The sequence below is a fragment of the Pipistrellus hanaki genome (genome assembly GCF_964339955.1).
Source record: "Pipistrellus hanaki genome assembly, chromosome: 16".
Lineage (NCBI taxonomy): Eukaryota > Metazoa > Chordata > Mammalia > Chiroptera > Vespertilionidae > Pipistrellus > Pipistrellus hanaki.
The window spans coordinates 2,983,430-3,008,805 of NC_140518.1; the positions used below are offsets into that span (position 1 = coordinate 2,983,430).

The 25,376-nt window shown below is 56.1% G+C and overlaps 3 protein-coding genes across 4 annotated transcripts; 2 read left to right on the top strand and 1 right to left on the bottom strand.

The window, feature by feature from the left end:
• The first annotated feature begins 188 nt into the window (after window positions 1-188).
• On the top strand, window positions 189-11,782 carry JPT1 (Jupiter microtubule associated homolog 1). The gene is made up of 5 exons (XM_084861625.1): window positions 189-361; window positions 5,965-6,107; window positions 6,499-6,602; window positions 7,483-7,501; window positions 10,848-11,782. Exons 1-5 carry the CDS (start codon window positions 306-308, stop codon window positions 10,994-10,996), a joined length of 471 nt encoding a protein of 156 aa, XP_084717751.1. The 5' UTR covers window positions 189-305; the 3' UTR covers window positions 10,997-11,782.
• A 2,190-nt stretch (window positions 11,783-13,972) lies between these two features.
• Window positions 13,973-15,469, top strand: NT5C (5', 3'-nucleotidase, cytosolic). The gene is made up of 5 exons (XM_084862242.1): window positions 13,973-14,231; window positions 14,520-14,620; window positions 14,710-14,770; window positions 14,948-15,062; window positions 15,150-15,469. The coding sequence occupies exons 1-5, from the start codon at window positions 14,034-14,036 to the stop codon at window positions 15,362-15,364; spliced, it is 690 nt and encodes a 229-aa protein (XP_084718368.1). The 5' UTR covers window positions 13,973-14,033; the 3' UTR covers window positions 15,365-15,469.
• A 371-nt stretch (window positions 15,470-15,840) lies between these two features.
• Window positions 15,841-24,539, bottom strand: ARMC7 (armadillo repeat containing 7). Of its 2 annotated transcripts, none has more exons than XM_084862244.1 (3): window positions 24,152-24,539; window positions 23,914-24,057; window positions 15,841-16,830 (listed from the first exon to the last, which is right to left on the bottom strand). In XM_084862244.1, the coding sequence occupies exons 1-3, from the start codon at window positions 24,240-24,242 to the stop codon at window positions 16,469-16,471; spliced, it is 597 nt and encodes a 198-aa protein (XP_084718370.1). In that variant the 5' UTR covers window positions 24,243-24,539; the 3' UTR covers window positions 15,841-16,468. The 2 variants fall into 2 exon arrangements, with proteins under 2 accessions (XP_084718370.1, XP_084718371.1); XM_084862245.1 differs by having other exon boundaries at window positions 15,847-16,830; window positions 23,978-24,057; window positions 24,152-24,383.
• Window positions 24,540-25,376: the final 837 nt, after the last annotated feature.

Consider the following 25,376-nt stretch of genomic DNA (forward strand, 5'->3'; position numbering starts at 1 on the left):
AGACCCTCCCTGACCAGGAAGCGGGCGGGTTTAGGCTGAGCCTGGACCACCACAGCCCATCGTGAGGCAGCACGGTGCTTGGCACTCCGGGGAGCCAATCGGTGGGCAGAGAGCTGTTTGAATCGGCCAATGCCGGCAGGGCGGGGGCGGGGCTTACGGGCCGTATAAAAGCGGTCGCCGGCCAAACAGGCGGCGGCGGAGGCTTGTGCGGCGGTCGCAGTCCGCGGGCGGGAGCTCCTCTGCGCCCCTCGGCCGGTCCTTTCCGCGCTCTGCCACCGCGCCAGCCCGTCCCGCTCCTCGGCGGCATGACGACCACCACCACCTTCAAGGGCGTCGACCCCAACAGCAGGAACAGCTCCAGGTGAGGCGGCGGGGCGGCGCCACGCGGGGCCCGGGGGCAGGAGGGCCGCTCCAGCGGGGCCACGCGGGCCGGGTTGCGGGTCGTTGGCGGTAACGTGCCCGGGGCGCCGCGCTTGCGTCCGGCCAGGCGGCGGGGCTCCGCGGCCAGTCCCGCCTTTGTGTCTCCCCGCGAGCCCCGCACGCTGCCCCGCCCGACTGCCTCTCCTCCCTCCCATTCATTCCTTCCTCCCCGGGAGCGGGGCCGGGGCCGGGCTCGCCCTCAGGGCGCCGCGGGCCGTAAGTTGCGGCGCACCGGGGGGGGGGGGGGGTTCGCGCGCTCCCCTTTCAGCGCGGCCAGCCCGACCCCGGGGCGGTGTCTGAGCCTCCGGGCGCCCGCACAGCTTACGGGGCGTCTGTCCAGGCCCCATTGTCTCGCCCCGGGCCACGCGCTCCTGTCACTGGCCCGGGGCAGGTGGCGGCGGGGCGATCGGCGGGGCGGTCCGACTCCGCGGCCGCGGCGAGCGGGGCTGGCGGGCTCCCCCCGCGGGGGCCGGCCCGGCGGGTGGCCTCGGTGGTCAGGCAGGGGGGTCATCGCGACCCCCAGCTCCTTCCTCCCCAGGACCCGGCCGCCAGCCGCCCTGCCAAGTGCCTCCCCTCCGCTAACAAAGGAAAGCCCGCGCCCTCCCCGCCCGCGCCCGCCCCGAGCGGGAGAGGGCGTGTGCCGGGCCGAGCGGGGCCCGGTGTCCCAGCCTCCGGACCCGGGCTCGGCCTCCCACCGCTTTGACGTTTGTGAGATGAGTTCACCGCCGGCCCCGTTCCCGGCCGGAGGAGGCTTCCTGTTCTTGGGCGGGGCCGGCGGGAGGCGTCCATTGTCTCTTCCGCGTACGGTTCCCACCGGGGAGCCCGGCCCTCGGCCACGGCGTTTGGGGAGGGGGCGCCGGGGTGGCCCCGGGACCCTGTGCCCAGCGCTGTAACTTGGGGCGGGGTTCGGGTCCGGGGGACCTGCCCACATTGTCTGGGCTGCGCTCCGAGGTGGGATGCGGGCCGCCCCGGGGTCCTGGCTCCAGGCTCCACTCTCGCCGGGCGCCTGCTCCTCATCGGTGGCGACCTGCCGTCCTGGGCGGCCAGCCTAGGGGTCCTGGGCCAGTGGCACAAAGGGAGCCATTTTGTGGGGCCGAGGAGACAGCCGGGCCAGAGCGGTGTCCCCGGGCTGGGGGACTTGGGGACAAAAGCAGGCCTCGGCCTGAGTCTCAGGAGGGAGCTCTGGAGATGCCGCTCCTTTGTGATCCGCTCCTTTCCCTCTCGCCGCGTGGACACAGCGGGACAGGTTTTTAAAAACTAAAGGAGTGGTTCCCGGGAGGATGGGGGGCGTGGGTAGCACACCGGCGAGGGTCACTCCCTCCTCTGTTGTCATCCTCCCAGTGAGATCATTTTTCTCAGCGGATGGACCCTGGAGCAGATTGAACCCTGGGTTTCCCGTTTGTGCCACGGGGTCAACTTCCTGCGGGTCCGACGGCGGTGGTTGGAATGGCCAATGTGCAGAAAGATCGGAGGTTTTACCCTTTGGGGTGGAGTTGGGTTTGGAGCTTAGGGAAGAATCTCGGTAACCTGGTCCATGAGCCCTCACGCTGGCTTTTTGGTATGCATACTTGCAATGTCAGACGGAAACGAGCTTTGGTTGTGCACAGTAGGTGTTTTAGTTCGCCTTTTGTCATCAGTTTCCCCCGGGGATTGCGATCCCGGGACCGGAGCATTGTCCTTTTATTTACTTCCTGCCTTTCCTTCTTCCATCCTCTCCGCCAAAGCGCCTAAACTTCTTTCCTCCGGGATCATCCTCCCGGTCTCCTTAGGAATGGTCTGCAGAGATCCTATGGGAAGCCTAGGCTTTTAAGAGAGAAGAAAGGAAAAGTAATGCTTAAAACGTTGCTATCTGTGCGTGGAGACGTTTTTGTTGAGTCTCAAATACGTAATCCTGATTTAGTTACCATGTGTGTCGCCCAGAAGGAGTAGTGGGGCCTGAAGAAGTAAAATGGATATAATTTCCGTCTTATGATCCAAATCCTTTGTTTGGGGATGTCTGGCTGTTACAAATGGGCCCACAACACTGACGTCATCGGAGTAGGTGCTACCTGCTGTTCCAGCAGGAACGGGGCCCTTTAAAAAGTTGAAATGGTCAGGGCTTTGATTTTTTTTTTTTTTTTTAACCTGGTGTTTGGGTACTAGTGTCTTTTTTTTTTTTTTTTAAGGCCAAAAAATATTTCCCAGCCCATTAGGGTTCTGAAGATTTTCATCTGGCTAATAATTCATAAGGATTTAATTATGATGGCAAGGGAAAAAAATTCACTCCTCTCTAGGACAATGAAGCAAGTTAGCTTTTGGGGTACAAATGTTGAAAACCTAGTCACTTCAAACTTTAACATGAGAGAAAAGCTTATTAAGAATTTCTACCTTTAATTATTACCAAACTAAAATGATCATCTTTATAAAATGTATGCCTGAACACACATAATTTAAGTGGATATTTTTTTTAAAAAAACCACAAACCAGTGAGGTTTTAAATGTTTGACATGTTAATGAGATCTCTCACCCCACCCCACCCCAAGGGAAAGGCAATGGCACTAGAGGCTCTGTGCACAAAATTCGTGCATGGGTAGGGTCCCTGGGCCTGGCCAGTGATCAGGCTCCTTGCCTCCTCCTTCCTCCGCCACTGCTGCTGGTCACCTGCCATATTCTGCCCCGCCCCCTAGTGGTCAGCATATGTCATAGCGAGCTATCCAACTCCCGAGCTATCCAACTCCAGGTCGAACTCCCCAGGGGTCAATTTGCATATTAGCCTTTTATTGTATAGGCTTTTTATTTCATGTAAATTGGGTACTGAATTTTACTATGGACAGACACAAATAATAGATTCAGGATAGGACACTAGAGGACCTACATAAGAATTATAAGACAGTTTAAGATTAGGAAGCAAGAAAACTAATCAGAGTACCAACCGTGTGGGTGTGTGGTGTAAAGAGAAAAATGGCCTTGTGTGGTTCCCTGTACCAATGGCAGGAGCTGGGGATCTGGGTTTCGGTCCCATCCGTGTCAGTTAACGAATGTGGGCAATTTATTTGGAACTTCTCAGGGCCTGACTTGGCTCCTTTAAAAATGAGGCTGGATCCGGCTGGTAGTTCACTTGGTGGGAGTGTGGTCCCGATACAATATGCCAACGTGACAGTTTTGATTCCTGATCAGGGCACACACAAAAAAGAGGCTGTTGAACTGGATTGAAAAAAGATATACTTTTCTTTTTTTAATGTATTTTAGTGATTTTTTACAGAGAGGAAAGGAGAGGGATAGAGTGCTAGAAACATCGATGAGAGAGAAACATCGACCAGCTGCCTCCTGCACACCCCCTACCGGGGATGTGCCCACAACCAATGTACATGCCCTTGACTGGAATCGAACCTGGGATCTTTCAGTCCGCAGACCGATGCTCTATCCACTGAGCCAAACCGGTTTTGGTAAAGATATATTTTTGATTCATTCATACCGGATGGCTATTGTTGTGTTGGTTGTTATTTTTTGTTTGGCAGTCTAAGGGGGAAGAGGTCAGGGCCCTGACTGAATACTCAGGTATTGATTATTTTAAAAATTCTTGCCGGGACACCAGCTGCAATCGCTGATAGAGCAGAGCCCAGCAAATTACCACCTGAGGGCCAAACCCAGCTGGCCTCGGATCTTGACATTTATAAGTGATTGTGGGGGGGAAAAGAAAAAAAGCAAGAAGAATAGTTGATGACTTGTGAAAATGACATGAAAATCGAGTTTCTGGATCTGTAAGTGAAGGTTTATTGGCGCGCAGCCACACTCATTCATTCTCATGTTGTCTGCGCTGCTCTGTGCCATGTGACAAAGGCCTGTAGCTGTGCCAGACTGCCCGACCTGCCAGCCAAAAATCCCTCCTGTCTGGCCCTTTCACACACAGGATCTCCGGTATTTTTACTCAGGTTCCACCTGTTACTCTTTGAGAGCACAGAGGAGGTGAAGGTTTAAGAGTCACTGAGGGGGCCTGGCCAGTGTTGCTCAGTGGTTAGCATAGGCCCAGGAACCCAGAGGTCATGGTTCCATTCCAGTCAGGACACATGCCTGGGTTGGGGGCTCGATCCCCAATTGGGGGCCTACAGGAGGCAGCCATAGAGGTTTCTGTCTCTATCCCTCTCCCTTCCTCTCTCTCTAAAAATAAAATAAAATAAAAAGTCACTGAGGGAAGGGTGGAGAGGCCTCTAGGTAGGAGAAAGTATGAGATGGAGATAAGCCGAACTGTGTGGGGAGCAGTGAGGAAAGTGGCCTGACTGGCTTGGTGAAGAGGCGGTGCCGAGAGGAGTTGGCGAGGTTTGTCTGGTTTCCTTCAGTTCTGCCTCGGCCTACCCAGACCTTGCCTCTGGCTTGTGGGCAGCAGGACTAAGCACGGGGAGCCTGGTGGGGAAGGACACAGGACAGGGCAGGAGATCATGCCCCTGGGCAGGAAGGGGTAGTGTAAGGAGCTGAGGCCAGGGTGTCCCCTACAGCCAAGGGGGCAGGAGCCCGCCCGGCTCTGGGCTAATGGCTGAGGGGCAGCTCCTGCGGTGAGTGTCTGCCCCCTGGTGGTCAGTGCGTGTCATAGCGACCCGTAGTTCCTCTGGTCGATTTGCATATTAGTCTTTTATTATATAGGATGTTATATAGGATGTAATTGGGTTTATATTTGTTCTCTAACCTTTTTATTCCCTGGGTTGTGGGTAACTTTTTGTATCCACTGTAATGTGTATGGCTTTCTGTTGGATGGACAGACTTTGCTATCTAGCCGCCTACTATTGGATATTCGTTGTTGGACAAAAACCTGCAGGTGGTGCCCGCAGGTGCGTGCGCACAGAACATGCCTGGATCTTACACGTACGCCTCTTATTGACTCTCCCTGTGGCTAGTCGCGTGTGTTCACCAGTGACAGCAGTGAGGTCCAAGGATATAAACGGCGCTCATCTGTGATGTTGAGACAGGAGAGACGCTTCATTATTACCTTTGCTTGGCCTTCTCAACTGGTCTGGAATATGTCTATTCTTATAATGTGTATATTCTTCCATTTTTTATTTTGTTGAAAATGAAAATGGAAAAAATAAGTAACAAGATGTGCTGCTAAACTTTGCACATATAGGGTAGGGCAAAAGTAGGTTTACAGTTGGAATGGGAAATAATACAAGAATTAATAAATAATAATACAGTATAAGAATAAGCTGTTTTGCATCCTCACCCTTGTACACCCACTTCCGCCGCACCCTGTACATCCAGCTAAGCCCGGAGGCAGGTCCCTTAGGTCCCTGCCCTCCCTAAAAGGAGCCGCAGCCAGGCTGTTGTTGGTGATGACTTCGGGCTGCTGTGTGACAGACAGCCTTCCCACAGGTATTATAACGCTGCCCTTTTGTTCTTAACACCGGTGTGGAATTTATACCCCAGGGAATCAGTTCCTGGGCCCCTTAGCAACTTTCTTTTGTGGGAGGGAAGGGAATGACTGGACAAGGGGGAAAGGTGCCTGACCACGCTTTTGCCAAGAGATGTGTTAGTGTGGCTTGACATGACATTTCTGCTTTTTTCCATTTTTCCTAGGGTTTTGCGGCCTCCGGGTGGCGGGTCCAACTTCTCATTAGGCTTCGACGAGCCCACGGAGCAGCCCGTGAGGAAGAACAAGATGGCCTCCAGCATCTTTGGGACCCCCGAGGAGAACCCCCCTTCGTGGGCCAAGGCGGCAGGTGTGGCCTCGGACCCGTGGCCGGTCAGGGGAGGGCCCAGCGTGAGAGCACAGCTGGGAGCCAGGTCTGGCTTATACCTTACAGGATACACAGCCCCTGGAACTCCTCACTGGGGAAAGACTAGGATAAGGTGACCAGTCCCGATTTTTAAAAAAACATATGTTTTATTGATTTTTTATAGAGATGGGACTCCGCTCTACCACTGAGCCAAACCGGTTTTGGCAGACGTCCCGATTTTTAGCAATTTGTCCCGCGGTGTTTGGGACGCGGGACAAACTGTTAGAAATCGGGATGGCTGGTCACCGTAGACGAGGGCCAAGCCTCACGCTCGCTCAGAAGGGTTTGCCTAGGCCTCCCCGTTCCGCTCCTCAGGAAAGTGTCTTTGGTCCAGGGGCCAAGCCCAGCGGGGGCAGAGAAGACCCGGACCCGGAGCCGGCCGGGCCCCAGAGGAGGGGCTCCGTGGAAGCCAGCGCGGGAGACTGCCTGGGCCTGAAGGTCAGTGTGAGCGGGGCGAGGCCAGGCTCGGAGGACGTTTCTGTTCAGAAAGCGGGTCCCCTGTCCTACGAAGAGCTTCAGTCCTTCCCTGGAGTCCCAGGGAGGCTGCTGGGAGAGGGACGGGCGGGTTGGTGATGGATGGTGGACAGCTAAGGAGGGAAGTCAGAAGGTGAACAAGCGTGACCTTGCTGTTCGGAGGTCTCTTCGGCCGTCGGGATTGGTCTCCCCTCCGTGTGATTTTCAGGACTGTGGATCACCCCACACTCACTTCCTGGGTGTCTCAGATAGGCGCTATCTCCGCGTTCAAGGGCTGTTTAAATTGTTGGCAAACGTTAAGAGTCCAGTTGTGAGCGGAACTCAAGGACGATGGCACCGCCCCAGAGCCCCCAGCCGAGTCCCCCCCGCCCCCCAGAAGGGATTTCAGAGCACACGGAGGCACCAGCCACCCACGTGTGGGAGGCCCGCGGAAGGGGCTTTGGAACTGTTAGATGCCTGCCAACCCCTCGGTCAGCAGAAAGGGGGGATGAGAGGACAGACTCACCAGTGTCCCGTCTGATAAAAGAGCCTCTGAAACGCGAATTGAGATAGGACATCGTTGTAGATGTTAAGATTTTTGTAAAAATTATTTTTAATCTATTGGGTGATATTGGAGAGACATTAAGTTTTGGGAGTGTTACTGGCCCCGGGGCAATCTGTCCAGCATTGTTCCTGTGGAATAAAGGTTGCTTGTTGTGATGCAGCCTGACCCTGACCTTGACCACATCAGAATGAAAATGGTTGGTTTCAAAGACACAGTAGCTTCTCTGAACTGTGACTGCTTTGTTTGTATGTTGCAAAAATTAAAATCCGGAGTAAAATTTTAATCTCTTTTCTCTTCCAGGGAGAAGGTGACATCCACGGTGAGTGCTTCCGAAGCCCACATTTCCGGTTCTGTAAATGGTTTTAGAATCGATCGGCGCCCTGGCCGGTGGCTCAGTGGTCTCGCGTACTGAGAGGTTGCAGGCTGATTCCCAGTCGGGGCACAGGCCTGGGTTGCGGGTTCTATCCCAGGTTGGGGCATGTACTGGAATGACCGATTGATGTTTCTCTCTCTCCCTTCCTCTCTGAAATCAATGACAGAATGGATTGGGATTTTTATTCAAATCATGTCTTGGGAAAGAGATTGGGACTTTGCCAGCATACTCTGGGTGGAGGGAAGCAAAATGAAACAGGAAAGTCAGCAAACACGGCCGCATCTGGTACGGCCAGCAGGGAGAGCAATGCCAGGCGTGTGTGAGAAAGGATTAAAAAACCCAAACCTTTGCAAACATGTCCATTATTCAGGCTGGCATTTGTTAGACTTAATGAGAGCTTTTTAGTAAATGGCTCTGGCAGTTCAAACTTGGCCCATGGCATTGAGCTTACAGAGTTTGAATTTTTATATATAAAAAGCACTAAGGTGCTTATTTTTCAAGACAATGGTAGCCAGGTGATCTTACACAGGATGATTTCGGGGCAGATGTAAGTTTCCATCCCGGGGGAAATGAGCTATTGCCATTTAATTATTTTAATCTGTGAAGTCTTCATTGGCATTTCCTTAACCGGTGCCAGCGCAGTCCTGACAAGTGTGAGGCAGAGGTGACACACACCAGGCAGCGGCGGTAAAAATGGACTCGCTGGAATGCAGCTCGCAGGCCCTCTGGGCGGACATGGCTTCCTCACGACCTCTTCCTCCCCTACGCGCTGTGCGGCAGCCTCCCAGGGACTCAGCGGTCTAAGCCCCCATTCCACTGCTGTCCTCAAACATGGCTTCTTTTCTTCTTTTAAAAAAATACTCCTTGCCGAAACCGGCTCAGTGGTAGAGCATCGGTCTGGGGACTGAAAGGTCCCAGGTTCGATTCTGGTCACGGGCATGTATTGTACATTGGTTGCGGGCACATCCCCGGTAGAGGGTATGCAAGAGGCAGCTGGTCGATGTTTCTCTCTCATCGATGTTTCTGACTCTCTCTCTTCCTTCCTCTCTGTAAAAAATCAATAAAATATATTTAAAAAAAAAAAAATTCCTATTGCTTTCAGAGAGGAAGGAAGGGAGAGAGAGAAATATCAATGATAAGAGTCATTGTTCGGCTGCCTCCTGCACTCGCCACAGTGGGATCGAGCCCGCAACCCAGGCACGTGCCCCGACTGGGAATCGAACCGTGGTCTGGTCCAGAGGTCCATGCTCAGCCACTGAGCCACGCGGTGGGGCACACGGTGTTTCTCCTGAGTCGGGGGAGCTCTTCCGAACTCTGAGGATAGCCCGGGCGCATGCTCATGGGACACATCCCCTTTGCACTGGCTGAGGAGGGGTTTGTTTTTGTTCATGTCCAATCTGTCCCATTTGAGAAGACTGTTCTGCAGGTAAAGTATCTTCTAGGCTTTTCGATTTCACCGCTTTTTGTCATTCTGAAATGACTGCACTGAGACCTTATGTAGCCACAATCTGGACCCACTAATTTGGCCGATGACTATAATGAGGGATTGGGGAGCCTGGGGAGTGAGAACCCTGAGGAGGTGAGGAGAGGGTGAGTCCTTTGTCCTGCGGAGTAATTCACCCCCCGCCCGGCTCAGACCGGTACAGATCCTTCAGGTGAATCGCTCCCGGAACTGTGTGGCATGGCAAGTCCTTCCTTCTTTTCTCCCAATGTCATCCTCTTGCCACCTGATTGTGTTGTGTTCCTGATCGCTGCTTTTACTTTGTCATCACATGACAAGGGGCCTGATACTTTCAGACACACCTGGGGGAGTGGAGGTCAACCCGATGCTGTGGCCAAGTTTACTTCAGAGCCGCGCTATTCTGCTCAGCTTAAACTAAACAGGTTTTGTTTGGCTATAAGGGAAATTGCCTTTGTCTTTTGAGCAGTGAAACACAGGAGTGGCCACAGGGAGGACTTTGGAAATGTGTAAGGAAGAGGAAATTAAGGCCCACTGCTGTTTAGTTCCATATGCGCGTTTCTCTATTTTCTCTTTTTTTTTTAATTTAAACTTTTTTTTTTTTTTTTTGGTATGCTGTTACCTTGTTGTGAAAGAGAACATTTTGTTAATAATAAAAGACAGAAGCTGGGTGGAAATGAGAGTGATTTAGCTAAGAATCCCTCTGTGGGGATGAATTGCCCCGTGGAGCTGCGGGTGGTTTTGTGTCCTTTAGAAGTTCCCATCAGCCTCTGGGCCCACAGAGGAGAATTCTGGGAGATCTGTGCAGCGGGAGCCGTGTCCTCGCAGCAGGAACGAGACCGCTCGCCTGGCATCTATTTTGAATTGTTTTTAAAATGTAGGTTTTGGAGGTTTTGTATTTGTGGTACATCGGACACATTTTCTTTCTTTTTTTTTTTATTAATATATTTTCTTTCTTTTTTTTACAGAGAGGAAGGAAGAGAGATAGAGAGGTAGAAACATCGATGAGAGAGAAACATCGACCAGCTGCCTCCTGCAGACCCCCTACTGGGGATGTGCCCGCAACCAAGGTACATGCCCTTGACCGGAATCGAAGCTGGGACCCTTCAGTCCACAGACCGACACTCTATCCACTGAGCCAAACCAGTTAGAGCCGGACGCACTTTCTTAGGCTATGTAAGGGACACTTACTGTGGGACTTGGGTCCTTGATGGGGATGCATGTGATCCCGTTTCTTGCGTAACAAGAAGTAGCAACAGGAAGTGAAGGGTAGCCGACCCCTTCTCCCCAAGCTTCCGCTCACCGGGGGGCTGTCGCCCTGGAAAGCGTCCTGTTAAGAGTTTCACTGGAGCTCAGTGCTGTGGAACATGTGTGTCAGATTGTGTTCCTTCTGCAGAATGCCCCACACGTGCACCAAATGCCACGTGACAAGCAGCGGGCGCTTGTATCTGAGACTTTGGTGTGTTTCTGGTCTCAGATCACTTCTCCCTGGGACTTCTCCATTTCAGGAGGCTAAATAAAGACTTGGTACAAGTGGTTTTAGGAACATGAACTCCTAATGTTTAGTCTTGGAAGAACTAAGAAAAACTATTTTTTTAGAAATTCTAACTTTTCAGTGGTGTCCAATATGCGTGGTGGGGACAGGGTTGGTGGCGGCGGTTTGCTTCTCTCTGTCTCCAGGTGTGTTTTGAGTCTCTTTTTTTTTTGTTTTGTTTTGTTTGTTTTTTTTTGTGTTTTGTTTTGTTTTGAGTCTTTCTAAAAAACAAGCCACCGACCTAGCTCCCTCAGACTCGCCGGAATCGCTGTTAGCCTCCTCTCCTTCTGTCTCCGTAGAAAACGTGGACGTGGACTCGCAGGCCAGCCTGGGGCAGAGCGAGGAGAAGCCGGTGCCCGCCGCGCCCGTGCCCAGCCCCGTGGCGCCGGCCCCGGTGCCGTCCCGGAGGAACCCGCCCGGCGGCAAGTCCAGCCTGGTCCTGGGCTAGCGCGCCGTCCGAACGCCGTCGTTTTGTCTGTCTGTCCGTCTCCTCCATGCTTGTGAACTGCACAACTTGAGCCTGACTGTCCACCTTTGGGATTTGTTTCATTAAAGAAGCACTTTATGTCCCGCTGTCTTTCTTTCCCCCTTTCTCTGCGGAGGAGGCTCTCCATCCGGCCTCCTGCCTGCGGGTCCCCGGGCCGTGGCATGAGCGCCCCTAGTGGTAGAGAGGAGGGAAAGCCTCGTGAGCTTCGTCCCGTGTTTTTAAGAACAGATCATTTGGTTCCAAACGTGTTAGAGGATCTTTTGTACTGAGGTTTTTAAAACCCCTTTCTTGTCAGCTTTACTTGGGCTTCCCAAGCCTAATGGACAGGCCAGTCAACAGTCCACAGGCACCGTCCCTACCCCCCCCCCCCCCCCCCCCCGCCCCGGGCTGTCTTTATGCCGAACCTTCAGGGTGGCGCCCGAACTTGGCCGTGCCCTTTGCTAGAAGCATCTTCCTGTGCCTCATGCCCTGCTGCCTGCAGAGCAAAGAAGCTGCCTTTTCTGTTTGAACCGTAAGCCAGAAGCCGGGCACTAACGGGGCTGGCCGGGAGAGAGCCTCCCGCTGACCCGCAGAGGGCGCTGTGTCCACTGCAGCTGACCGATTCCCCGTGAAGCCGGGGCAGTGCTCTGACCGCCGGGGGCTGGTGCATGATGCTGGTACTGGGCCATGACACGAATCTCATCCTTACAAACTTGTACTTCTCAATCCTGGACTGTTGCTTCAAGTAAACAAATGTACACATTTTGACATGCTGCGTCCTGTGTCTTCTTTCTGAGATGGTGTCGGTGTGCTGGCTGGCTGGTTGCTTTCTCCTTGTGACTGCAGACCCTCTGCTCGGTGAAAGGACCGGTGAAGGCCGAGGCCAGCGGGCTTCTCCCTGGAGACGGCTCTCTAGAGCTGCCCGTTTCCACACAGCGTGAGCTCCAACTGCCAGAAGGATCACGACCTCTGATGTCGGTGGCAATAGAATTCAGGGATCATGAGATGAACTGACATCTAAAATAATTATTAGCCAATATGCTGTATGTCTGACTCTTCTACTTCGTGCTGGGTGTAACGGACTGCACACCCAGCACAGAGTCCAACCTGCAAGGCGCTTCTCAGTGGTGGCTGGTCAGAGGGGAGCTCCAAAGGAGGGTCCACATTAATTAGAAGGGGACAGGGTCGGGGGAATCAGTCGCCTTGAGTGATAGGGAGGCGGCTGGGTTCTAGGGAGGAAGCTCTAGGCCAGTGGTCTGCAAACAGCAGCTCGCGAGCCACATGCGGTTCTCAAGCTGTGGTTTGCCTTTCTGTTGACTAATGAGTTTGCCGACCACTGCTCTAGGCCAACATGCTCTCTCAGGTGTCTGAATTGGGCATTATTAGACCTGGCTGTTAGGCCCATCAGTAGTACTGACCAGCTGCATGCTGTTGGCTTGTTATTCGGGACTCAATTTCCTAACTTAAAAATGACACCTTTTGCTCTGGCCAGTTTGGCTCAGTGGATAGAGCATGCAGACTGAGGGGGTGGGGGGGGTCCTAATTCTGGTCAAGGGCAGGTACCTTAGTTGCAGGCTCCTCCCCAGCTCTGGTTGGGGCACATGCTAATTGATGTGTCTCTCCCCCTCCCTTCCATTCTCTAAATATCAATGGAAGGGTATCCTTGGGTGGGGATTAACAACAAAACAATAAATAATTTTAAAGTGTTTTTAAAAGTGACACTTTTGATGAACGAGGTCACCTCTTGAACCCCTCCCAAGATGGAGATGACTGAGTGTAGTGTAACCAGACTCACTTGAACCACTGGGCGTCCGGGAGCAGGAGGAGTGCTCACAGGCGGTGGGTGTCGAGTTTCTCAGTGTAAAGCACCCGAGCTGAGTTTCAGCTTCTCTCATGACTTCGGCGGTTGGGAACCAGCACCTTCTCTCAGTGAAGGTGGGGCTCCCGGAAAGATATGTCCCTGATTTGTGTCACCACTTACGATTTGGGGATTTTTCTCCATAATCTACGCAGATAAATGCCTAATCAAAAGTAAGGGGTTCTGAGGGAAGGACAGTTCTGCCTTTCATTTTGCTATAAGCAAAATTACATGAAATTTCCTAAAATAATTTACATAGAATTTCCTAAAATTCCATGTACATGTTTGCTAAGGTTAAAGTTTCCGGTTAGAAAGTTTAGAAAGTGAAATTGAATGATCTTACAATGATGACTAGAATGGACAGTTTGGACTTTTTTAAAATTTGGTTCACACCTTTATTTTAAAAAATATATTTTATTGATTTTTACAGAGAGGAAGAAAGAGGGATAGTTAGAAACATCCATGAGAGAGAAACATCGATCAGCTGCCTCCTGCATGCTGGTGTGCCCGCAGCCAAGGTACATGCCCTTGACCGGAATCACACCGGGGACCCTTCAATCCTCAGGCCGCCGCTCTATCCACTGAGCAACTCCGGTCAGGGCCAGTTTGGGCTTTTTACCTAGTGAAGGAGGGGAAAGAGACAAGTGCTCAGTGTGTGGTGCTTGTGCAGTCAGTGCCTCCTCTTCTTCGCGTGTATATAAGTCATCTTTGAATGGGAGTCGGCCTCCCTGTAACGATCCGGAGGTCTGGGGGCTCAGATGGGGACCTGTCCTCGGGTGTAGCCAGAAATCTACAAAAGGGCGTTATCTCAGCGTTTTCCAGCGGGGACGGCGAGGCGGGAGCTCTCCCCGGGGGACGCGGTTCACACCGGCGGGTCTGAGCTCCTTTCTTAGGAGCTGGCTCCCTCCACGTTCCCTGGCCGGTCCCTGAGCCCGGGAGCCCGCCTTCCCGGGAGCCCGGCCGCGGCTGCAGGCGGAGCCGGGGGCAGGGCGGCCGCTCCCGCTACCAGAGGCGCCTCCGTGTGAATGGCCCGCGGGCCCCGCCGGGTGGGAAGGCCCCGCCCCCCGCGCCGGCCCCGCCCCTCGCCGCCCGCCGGCCCCGCCCCTCGCCGCCCGCCGGCGGCCGCCCTCTGGGATCGCGTTCGGCCCGCGCTGCGCGGCGATGGCGGCGGCCATGGCGGCGCGGCGCGCGCGGCCGGTGCGGGTGCTGGTGGACATGGACGGCGTGCTGGCCGACTTCGAGGGCGGCCTGCTGCGGGCCTTCCGCCGCCGCTTCCCCGAGGAGCCGCACGTGCCGCTGGAGCAGCGCCGCGGCTTCTTCGCCCGCGAGCAGTACCGGGCGCTGCGGCCCGACCTGGCGGTAGGCGCGGGGGGCAGGGGGGGTGGGAGCCCGGACCCCGGCAGGAGCGGAGCCCGGACCGCAGAACCCGCCCGGGCGGGAGCTCCGGCCGCGCGGGGCACCGCCCGGCGGGGAGCCCTCCGCCCCGGTCCCCGAGTCGCCCCCTTCCCGATTCCAATCAGCAACACTGACTTCAGACAGTTCACCCCGGACGGGAGCAGCCCCCCGTTCCCTCCCCGCCCACCACGTGGAGGTCCCGCCGGGTCGGATCTGCGGGGGCAGAGCCGGGACGGAACACTTCTCTTTCAGGACAAACTCGCCAGTGTGTACGAAAGCCCGGGCTTTTTCCTGGACCTGGAGCCCATCCCGGGAGCCTTGCAAGCCATGCATGAGATGCAGGCCATGCACGAGTGAGGGAGGCGGGGGGAAGGGGGAAGGGGAGGTGAAGGAGGAGGGGGAGGGGGCTGGCACCTCCCTGACCAACCGGCCTTCCCTGCAGCACCGAGGTCTTCATCTGCACCAGCCCCCTGGTCACGTACAAACACTGTGTGGGTGAGAAGGTGCGGCTGCCCCAGCGCCCCCTTTCAAGCTTCCCTCCCTAAGTCCTGACTCTAACTAAACCAGGGAAACCCGGGAGGTGTGGGGCGGGGAGAGGGGAGCCCCACTCACTGCTTCCTCACTGGCCTGAATGCAGGGGCCCGAGGCCCGGCTGACAGACCCCCCACACACACACACAGTTCTCCTGGGTGGACAAGCATCTGGGGCCCCAGTTTGTGGAGCGCATCGTCATGACGAGAGACAAGACGGTGGTCTCGGGGGACCTGCTCATCGATGACAAGGACACCATTCTAGGTTGGGTCTGTTCCTTGGGGGCCTGCGGGATCGGGGGAGGGAGCCCACATCACCCGCTCATGGACGCCTGCCCCCCCCCCCCCCAAGGCCAAGAGGAGTCCCCGGCCTGGGAGCACATCCTGTTCACCTGCTGCCACAACCAGCACCTGGCGCTGCCCCCCCCACGGCGACGGCTGCTCTCCTGGAGCGACAACTGGAGGGAGATCATAGAGAGCAAGCGGGACAGCGCGGACATGGCCCCGGGGGGGTGGACAGTGATCAGAGAGAAGGACAGGCCGGCGGGGAAAGCCCGGCACAGCTAAGTGACCCCAGTGCCGGGGAGCGGGGCGGCCGCCTGGCACCTCCCGAGGGCGGAAGCACGGGGGCAGTCAGTCAGATCATCTCAATAAACAGCTTGGCTACTGCTCTGTCCAGGCTCTTTATTTGGGAAAGGAGAGCACAGGCGCCGAGGGCTGCAGTCGGATGAGGCTGATAGAGCCCCCCTTTCCAGAGGCCCAGGACCTGCCCCCTCCCCCCCACCATGCCATTCCTCTCCAGCTGCCTTCCCTTGGTCACTAAGGGGGTACAGATGCCCAGGACTCCCCACTGCTCCTGAACCCCCGCCTTCCATGGGTGCCCACACCCTCCCCCGTGTTGGCCAGCATGCACGTTAGGTCAGTCTCTGGTCTTCTGTCACCCTGAGCACCTCTGCCTGCATCGCCAAGGCCTCCTGAGATGCATTTCCAGGGACAAGAACCACGGGTGTGTGTGTGTGTGTGTGTGAAATAAGACGCAGTACAAGGGTTTGTGCCTGTATTCCGATGTCATCACGCTCAGGGCCTGGGTCCGGATGCCTGATGGTCACGTTAACAAGGGCAGGGCCGTCTTCATCCTGGAGGCCCTCCCGTGGAGCCCGGCACACAGGCCTGTGTGGACACACGGTTCCTCCTGGGCCAGCATCCGCTCTGCCCCACGCCCAGCTGCCCAGCTCCGGCTTTAACAAGGCTCCTCATTCCCGTTCCTCAGAACGACTCCAGACCCTCTGTGAGGGCCCGGCTCCCTCAGGTGCGGGCAGTTTCCCCAGGCCCGGGCCCAGCTGCTCTCGGGAGAACCACCGTCTGCAAGAGCCCTGGACCCCGGGCCCAGGGGGCGCCTTCCAGGAGGGAGCCTGGCAGGGGGTGGGCAGCGGCAGGCCCCTGGCCGTCCCTGGCTGAGGACAGCGCCTTTGGCTTCCTTCTCCACATCTCAGTCTGCCTTCCTCAACTCTCCCAGCGCCTGCTCCTGTGCCAGGCCCGCCAGGCTGAGGAACTCGCCTTAGAAATGGCTGCCAGGGCACCAGCTGGGGGGAAACACGCAGGGGAGCCACGCTGTCCGGCTCCCAGCCCCCGCCAGGACCCCGGGCCGGTCTCCGGGGGTGGGTGGGTGGGTCAGGGCTGCTGCGGGGCCTCGGTCGGGGGCAGGGGGATGCCCAGGGCGGAGTGGGCCGGCCGGCGGCGGGCCTCGGCCACCTGGCCCGGGGAGCACAAGTCCTCCAGGAAGACCTGGGCCAGGTTGCGGAGCCTGGCGTTGGCGGAGAGGGAGAAGCGCAGCATGCACTGCACCACGGGCGCGGCGCCCAGCTCGGGGTGGCGGCCGGGGCCCGGCGCGCTCAGGTACATGATGGTGGTGACGGCGGACAGCACCGTCTCCTCGTTGGGGCTGGACAGGCAGTTGATGATGAGCGGGATGCCCCCCGCCTGCAGGATGTGCTCCTTGTTGGCCCGGTCCGCGCACAGGTTGCAGAGGCCTCCTGGGAGAGAGCGAGGTAAGCCTGGATGCTGCGGCCCGGCCTCCCCCCGCCCCAGCCTCCCGCTTCTCTGCCACGGAGGCTCAGGGCAGAGCCAGGCCTGCGAGGAGGCGGCCCAGGGACGAGGACCCTAAGCCCAGTCTGGTCTCCAGAGAGGCCGGCCTGCCTGCCTGCCTGCCACGGCCTCTCCTGAGAGTGGGCCCGCCAGTTCAATGGCTGATACACTTTCCCTTTGTTCAAAGTAAAAAACAGTCACCAACCCTGGGACCTTTTGGCCCCAGACCTTCAGTCTGCCACCCGCTGGCTGGTGACCAGCACTCACTGCTCCCTCACCAGGGAGGGTTCCCTGGAGCACCCCACTAGCCACTCCCTGCCGCGTCTGGGGGCTCCTCACCACCCCAGGCCATTGGCCATGTGCTTAGAACACGAGAATGTGTCTTTGCGGGCGGTTTTCCTGCCACCGCCCGCCGAGCCCACTGGCAGGTGCGGGTCTGCGACCGAGACCTCAGCTTCCTCTTGCACCCCCGCCGCCCAACGACTCACCCCCCGGACTGAGGAAGCCTGGACACGGGGCCACATGAGCCACGGCCGCACCGCGAGCACAGGAAACACCGGGAGGCCGAGGCGATGCGGGTGCCTGGCATCACCACAGGGTCAGCTTCTAGGGCTCCACCCGGGTTCCTCTGGGGAGACTGGGGTGAGGCACCAGCATTCAGAGAACCCAGAGCTTCCGCCCCAGTCAACCTCGCCAACCGTGGGCCGAGGCCAGAGGAGAAGAGCGGAGCTTATCACTGAGTGCGATCCCTACCGGAGTCCTGGGGGAGGGGCTCCCACAGCAGCCTGTGGCCATGGAGCCAAGTTTGTCAGCAAGAAGGGCTGCGGAGAAGGTTAAGGGGTGTTAAAATATATTTTTAAAAAATATATTTTATTGATTTTTCACACAGAGGAAGGGAAAGGGATAGTTAGAAACATAGACAAGAGAGAAACATCCATTAGCTGCCTCTTGCACACCCCCTACTGGGGATGTGCCTGCAATTAAGGTACATGCCCTTGACCGGAATCGAACCCGGGACCTTTCAGTCTGCAGGCCAACACTCTATCCACTGAGCCAAATCGGTTTCGGCTGTTGTTGTTTTTTTTAAAAATACATTTGTATTGATTTCAGAGAGGAAGGGAGAGAGAGAGAAGCATCAAGGATGAGAGAGAATCACTGATGAGCTGCCTCCTGCACAACCCCATTCCCACCCCCAACCCCAGGAATCAAGCTCCCAGGTGCCTGGGCACCTGCCCTGATTAGGAATCGAACCGTGACCTCCTGGTTCATTGGTCGACACTCAATCGCTGAACCACTCAGGCCAGGCTGTGTCCCGATAGTTTGAAGCCACACGGAGGGAAGTTCGTTAAATGTTCACACGTTCTTTGGTTTAAAAAGAACGCGCCTCAGAGGTCTAACTGGGTGCCTGACCCACGGGCACTCCACGAGTATCTGTTGGAGGCCTTAGCAGTGAGGGAGGAAAGGGTTGACCTGCAGAGGGTTGGGGGCTGCTTGGGATGGCTCCCTGAGACCCAGCCCACCTTGGACCCCCCGTAGTTCTGGATCCGGGCTGTGGCTCCCAGGCAGGGTACATCTGAGGGAGGCAAGGGGCTGAGAGGCGTTCCTGAAATCAGGACACATGCTGGAGACACGGATGAACCCCACAGAGTATTACCATCACCCCCATTTTAGCAGAAGCAGCCAAGGCTGTTGAGTAACTCGTCCAGAGTCCCAGAAGACGGGGAGCCCTCTGCCACACCCAGGGGAAGGGGGTCCCTCCAGAAGCTCCAAGGACAACTAGCCCCGCTGTGGGCAGGCGCCAGGCTGGACTGGGAACGGGGACACACCTGCACCATCTCCCGCCTGAGAGTGACCCAGCCTCCGGCCGCGGCAGACGCACCCGGGCGGGGAGGGACTGGCCTCGCTGTAAAGCGGAGACAGGAGGACGGACCCACTTCCGGCCGGTCAGTCATCGCGCCCAGGAGCGCCTGGTGGGACGCGGCCAGCAGAGCCGGGGAGAACCGGGCGGCAAGCCCCGCCGGCGGGGGCAGAGGCCTCAGGAGAGCAGGCCGGCCTGTGCCCACGTGAGGCCCGGGAGCCTCCAGGATGGAGCAGGCACCTGCTGGAGCTCACGACCGCCTGGTCCAAACACGGGGAGCGAGAGGGGAGGGCGAGGGCCCCTAACCCTGTAGCTTCCTTGACGAAGGTCAATCTTCACCTTAGGTGAGCCGGCCTGTTGTCTTTGCATGTGAGGTAACATGCCACCTTCCCCGTAACTTTTTTCTCACCCCTCAGGGACCACAGAGCCCTCATTGTTATCGTGTGCCCACACACTGCCTCTATGAGCTGTAAACGTTTCCTCCGGTGCCCACCGATGTGAAGTGTCCCCGTTTTATTCTTTATCCACTCTCCGAGATTCCCCGCTTGGCTTTCTCCCGCCTCCCTAAGCCACCACCAAACAATGTCAAACAATTCCCCCCTCCCCCAACCTTACATCTCCTCCTTTGATTCTAACGTATAAAATAAGCTGTAGCCGAAACCGGTTCGGCTCAATGGATAGAGCGTCAGCCTGCGGACTCGAAGGTCCCAGGTTCGATTCCGGTCAAGGGCATGTACCTTGGTTGCGGGCACATCCCCAGCAGGGGGTATGCAAGAGGCAGCTGATCGATGATTCTCTCTAGTCGATGTTTCTAACTCTCTATCCCTCTCTCTTCCTCCCTGTAAAAAATCAATAAAATATATTTAAAATATAAAAATAAAATAAGCTGTAAAACTGTCATTCTTTGGATCATTTTCTCAGCAATTGTCAGTTTGGCTCAAATAAATTCATAAAAATTCTCTACAGCTATGGATGTTTCTTAGATTGACACATCGTTGAGTGAAAGAAACTAGATACAAGAGTATACAACCTGACTGGCCTGGGTGTCTCAGTGGTTGACCGGCGACCCATGAACCAAGAGGTCATCGGATTGATTCCGGGTCAGGGCAAATGACAGGGGCTGCAGGCTCCATCCCCAGTAGGGGGCGTGCAGGAGGCAACCAACTGATGCTTCTCTCATCACAGATGTTTCTGTTTCTTTCCCTCTTCCTTCCCCTCTGTTTCCCTCTTTCTTCCCCTCTCTCTAAATCAGTAAAAAAATAATAATAAATTTTTTTTAAAGAGTACACACCTGCATGATCCCACTAATATGAAGTTCAAGAACGGGCTAAAATAATCCATGGGGACAGAGGTTAGGTCAGTGGCTACCCTGGGGTGGGAGACACTAACTGGGAGAGGGCACGAGGGACCTTGCTAAAACCTGACCAGGGCTGGTTACCCGGGCATGCATGCACTTAAGGTATATGCGTTCCACTGCATGTTCACCAGCTGCAGTTCAAAAATGGATACCAGGCAAACACGAGAACAAGTTGGGACTAGCTGGGGAGCGTGTTTTGGACAAACCAGACAGAAGAGAGAAAGAAAACAGGAGGCAGAAGAAGGGCCCTGCTAGACACACGGAGCCACAGACACCCCCGGGAGAGGCAGAGGAGGAACCCCCAAACGCGGCCTGGGATGAGGACGCTGGAGGCTCCAAGAGGTCAGGCAGGTGACTCTGGGGCACAGGCACGTAGGGCCGTGTTGCTGGGAGCCAGGCCTGTCCCGGGGATTAAATGGGGTCACGCTGACACACGCTGAGCCCGCACCTGGTGCCTGCAGGCCAGGCGGGGCCTTGGAGAAATGGCCCAAGACATGCCCACCTCGAGGACCCGCCCACCTGGGCCGGCCCCCGTCCATCACAAGTCAAAACCTTCATTGTTTTCCCCTTGGGTTTTTTGTTTTTGGGACTATTTGTTTTTTGAGTTTTACGTTAGCATCTTGAAAATGGTTCTTTGTGAAATTTCAGATTTGGGGGTCACAACACTATTGAAAAAGCTACCGGTACCATTGTGTAGAAGGGAGGAGGGGGGACAAACACATGTATGTATATACATGTATGTGCTCACATTTGCTGGTTCTCTGTGAGGGGAGGACTGTGGAAGAGACAGGAATGGAGGGAGATTTCTATAAACCCTGGAATATAGTTTTGACCTGAACTGATGAATTTCATTTCTAGAGATTTATCCTGCAGATATAGACCCACAAGTAAGAAATGAAACACCGGTAAGGTGTCTATTGAAACACTGGTAGTTTTGGCAAATGGAAAGCAGCTAAACACCCATCCCTCAGGGCCTGGCGAGGCCTCAGCGCCTCCACGCCAGGGAAACACCACGCCGCTTTACAGGAATGACTGACGCTGCAGGTACGTCAAGAGATGCTGCTAAGTATGCCGGGACCGGTTTGGCTCATTGGATAGAGCGTCAGCTTGGGGACTGAAGGGTCCCGGGTTCGATTCCGGTCAAGGGCATGTACCTTGGTTGCGGGCATATCCCCAGTAGGGGGTGTGCAAGAGGCAGCTGATCGATGAGTCTCTCTCATTGATGTTTCTGACTCTCTATCCCTCTCTCTTCCTCTCTGTAAAAAATCAATAAAATATATTTAAAAAAAAAAAAAAAAAGATATGCTGCTAAGTAAAAAAAAAAAAGACAAGAAGAATATATAGTATACTACCGCATTGCAGAACATGCAAAAATATATTCATATAGATATATACGTGTTTGTGAATTCCAAAAAATATTTAAGAAACGAGTAACAGTGGTGAGCTACGGAGAAGGTTAGAGAGGGAGTTACCTTTCACTACCGTTTATATTTTGTACCACGTGAACCGGCCTGGGCGAGTGGTTTTTGAAGAAGTAGCGTTAGAATAAGTTTAAAAAGTGTGGCTCTCAAAAGAAATTTCAATCGTTGTCCTGTTGCTATTTGGCTCTGTGGACTAATGAGTTTGCTGACGACTGTCCTAGCCCGTTTGGCTCAGTGGATAGAGCATCGACCCACAGACTGAAGGGTCCCAGGTTCGATTCTGGTCAAGAGCACATTGTCAGAGTTGCAGGCTCGATCCCTGGCCCTGAGCAGGGTATGTGCTGGAGAGACCCATCGATGGGTCTCTCTCATATGGATGTTTCTCTCTTTGTCTCTCCCCCTCCCTTCACTCTCTTTAAAAACTAATGAAAAAATATCCTCGGTAAGGATTAACAAAAAAATAAATTAAAAAAATTTTTTTAAAATTTATAACGTCATTGCATGTAGTTGTTGACTGTCATTTGCCCTGCTAAATAGTAGCAACATCCCACAATGTTGGTATCCAGTCTACCGGTTACTGTTTCTAGTCTGTGTCTGTTACAAGTTTGCTAGTGACATTTTTGCACACGTGTCTGGATATGCATGTGCCCTACTGCGATGACTGTAACTGCTGGGTCAGGGGGTATGCATGCCTGGCTTCCATTTTCCTAAATACCGTTTTCCAAAGAGAGGCCCCTGAGGACTTACCTACACCTGCCTTTTTCTGAGCACCACCACCACCTAGTGGCAGCTTCGTGTATGGCAGGAAATAGAGCACAAGAAAGCGATTTAACCTGAATTCGGGGAGGCAACCTATCTGAACCCAGTTTTAGTAACAAGACTCAAGTGTCCTGTGATGTCCCAGGATTCAACCAGTTTTCACAGGAGTAGAGGAGTCTCTCCCGGTCCCTTCCTGTCTCCATACGGCATCTAAGATGGCGCCGGCGTGCACCCACAGCATACAGGATGCCTGAGAGTCAGCATGGTGCTTGGGGCCAACATTCCCAAATGAATGCCAAGGCTCCGGAGTGTTTGTGTGGGGCACAAGCCTGGAATACTCATTCAGGTATCTGCTGAGATCCTGGCTTTATATCTGGCTCCCCGGAATTCACTCGCTTCCCATGCCCTGCCTACCTGGAGCAGTACCATCTGGTGACAGTTCGGCTTAAAACCTGGGCCGGGGCTGACCAGCCACCAGAACATCCCAGGGAGGTGCCGGAGTGGCCAGGCGCCATGGGAACCAGGGGAGAGGGCACACTGGACTGTGAGCACTGGCTCCGGCAGCCGGGTCCCCTGGGCACAGAATGTGGGTCCAGGAAGATGGGGTGAACTCCTGGCTCCAGTGAGTGCTCAGTGTGAGCCTCAGGCACTGGGCCTCACCTCACCGAGGTGCTGTCTCAGTGCCGGTGCAGAGGGCGCAGGACCACGTGCCTGCAGCTGGTGGCCGGTCCTCTGCACCTACGGGGCCCTCTCTCACCTTCCCGGGACCAAAAGGCCAGAGCATCCAAGACAGCAGCGGAGATAAGCAAGGCTGGCTCTGCCCTCGCGGAGATCACAATCTCAGACCTGCCGTCGGTTCAAAGATTCAAAACGACCAACCGCAGCACAGAGCCTTCCACAGCAGAGTGCGCGCTGCCAGCGTTCCCCACGGAGCCCGGACACGGTGAGAGAAAGGAGGAGGACAGCAGGAAGCAGATCCGCTGCTAAGTAGCACTGGCTCTCCTTCCGGACTCGCACAATAAGGAGAAGAGAAACTGAACCTGCAGGGGATCCCGTGAAGAGATCCGGTGCCGAGGGAGCCACTGCTCTTGGGATTGAGAACCTTGCTCTGGTGGGAAGGAGGGAGGAAAAGCAGAGGAAAAGGTGCAGGGAGGAGAAAACCGGGAAGCTGCCCAGGAGAGCGGGGATGCAGGGCAGGCCCCTGTCTCTCCAGCACTTAGGACAGGGCCTGGCTCACACAGTTCATGCCCCATAACCATCTGTCCGGTGAAGAATTCAATAGATCTCAGACCACAAGTCATTCTAAGTCAGCTCTGCTTTTCTTGATGTTTAAAATATTAAAATAAAAGATGTTTAAAAGGTCACTCTACATATTCTTCTCCCAAGTGGCTGCAATCCATTCCTTCACTTATGATCTCATCTCTAAGCAGGTGGGAAGGCAGGCAGGCAGGCATGCAGAGGCTCCGGGGCTGAGTGCCAGACCTGACCCAAGCTGGCCGGGACCGGTCATGTGTGAACCCCGAAGGCTGCCACTGCAGCGGAGAGGCTGCCTGAGGTCTCTTTCCCAGCCACTCACTTCCGACTCGCTCATCTCCCCGCAGCCCGTCAGGCATCCGGGAGGCCGTCCCGTCCTTACCGATAGCAAACTCCACCAGGGTCTCATTCTCCTCCGACAGCGAGTCGAGGAATAAGTCCAGGACCTGCAGCTGCCGCAGATACGGGTAGTTGCTGGGGTCGTAGGCGAAGTTGGCGAGGTTGGCCAGGACTTGCTCCTTGGCGTCTGCGGCGGGAAAGCGGCGCTGGAGCCCGGTCCGGGGCGAGGGTCGCGGGCGGACCCCCGCCCCGTCCCCGGACCCCCACCCTGTCGCCCTCACCTTGGCTCTCCGTCTCCTGGAATTCCGTGACCAGCGCCTGCAGGTAGCCCAGCCGCCCGACGTGGGGGTCTACCTTCGGCTTCTGGGCCATGGCCGGGGTGGCGGGGGGCGCACGGGGGGCAGGCAGGAGAGTGATGGGGCCGGAAAGGCGGGCGGGAACCCCCCTGGGCCTCCCTGGGCCAGGGCGGGCCCGGGCGGGCCCCGGGCTCCTTTCCCAGCGTCAGGCTGTGCAGGGATGTGCAGCTGGAACTGGGGTGCGGGGAGACACCAGGGCTGTGTGAGAGTGGGGCGTGAACATCTAAACTGGGGCGCGGGGGACACGGAAGCGACAGGGCACCGGAGGAGGGAGCTGCACCACCCTGCCCCGAGCGGCAGGGCACGGTTTCCCGTAGGATCCCGCACTTCCGGCGGAAGCCGCGCTTAGCTCCGCCCCTGGGCGGGGCGGGGCGGGCCCAGGAGGGCCGGGGGCGGGGCCGTCGTGGAGCTCGGCGCGCGTGCGGAGTAGACATCCCAGCGCCCCGCCCGGGCCCTAAGGGCGGTGGGTGCTTAGGGGGACTCCTCTGGGGCTGTCGAGGCAGAACCACCACTAGATCCCCTTGCACCTGCCGAGGGGGCACAGGCCAGCCTCCTCGACTGAAGGACGCCCCACTGGAGCGTGGGCGCCAGCTCCCCTCCGCCCCCGCCCCCCCACGGGTCCTTTTCCAAGAAGCCGGGCGAGCCTGGCACCCATGCTCCCGCGCCCCGAGCTGAGCCCTCCACCTCTGGTCAGAAATATCGGGACTGGGTATGGCTGTTTGCCAGCCAGGTGGACAGGGAGCGCCGGGGCAGCGCCAACCGGTGGTAGGAACCTCTTTCCACCCAGATGTACCGTTTTGGCCGCTTTCTGGGTCGGGGAGCAGTCCTGGGTGGTGTAGCCCTTAGGCCCGATTACTTCCTGGGGCGGCTCAGGAAGGTGGTGTGTGACCGGACCTCATAGGCACTGGGTCTGTAAAGCGCCAGGGAAGGAGGTGGTCCCACTGCCCTCCCACGGAGCTTGAGATGTGAAGGTAAAGGGGGCCTGGGCTGTGAGCTTCTTGAGGGCCAGGACCATGTGCCTTTGGCCCTGGGCCATCATCCTCCTTCCTGCTACAGCCCCATTGGGAGCGGGCCCCACATACAGGGGCTCAGCTCCCTGTGGTCAGTCCCTGCCTGATGCACACCTCCCTGGGGCCTGCATAGTTATGGC

Coding starts and splice junctions, on each gene's coding strand:
- JPT1 (XM_084861625.1), top strand. CDS start 306: ATGACGACCACCACCACCTTCAAGGGCGTCGACCCCAACAGCAGGAAC. Junction 362..5,964: donor AACAGCAGGAACAGCTCCAG/GTGAGGCGGCGG, acceptor CATTTTTCCTAG/GGTTTTGCGGCCTCCGGGTG. Junction 6,108..6,498: donor TTCGTGGGCCAAGGCGGCAG/GTGTGGCCTCGG, acceptor TCTTTGGTCCAG/GGGCCAAGCCCAGCGGGGGC.
- NT5C (XM_084862242.1), top strand. CDS start 14,034: ATGGCGGCGGCCATGGCGGCGCGGCGCGCGCGGCCGGTGCGGGTGCTG. Junction 14,232..14,519: donor CGCTGCGGCCCGACCTGGCG/GTAGGCGCGGGG, acceptor CTTCTCTTTCAG/GACAAACTCGCCAGTGTGTA. Junction 14,621..14,709: donor GAGATGCAGGCCATGCACGA/GTGAGGGAGGCG, acceptor CCTTCCCTGCAG/CACCGAGGTCTTCATCTGCA.
- ARMC7 (XM_084862244.1), bottom strand. CDS start 24,242: ATGGCCCAGAAGCCGAAGGTAGACCCCCACGTCGGGCGGCTGGGCTAC. Junction 24,058..24,151: donor CCAGGAGACGGAGAGCCAAG/GTGAGGGCGACA, acceptor TTCCCGCCGCAG/ACGCCAAGGAGCAAGTCCTG. Junction 16,831..23,913: donor CCTGGTGGAGTTTGCTATCG/GTAAGGACGGGA, acceptor GCTCTCTCCCAG/GAGGCCTCTGCAACCTGTGC.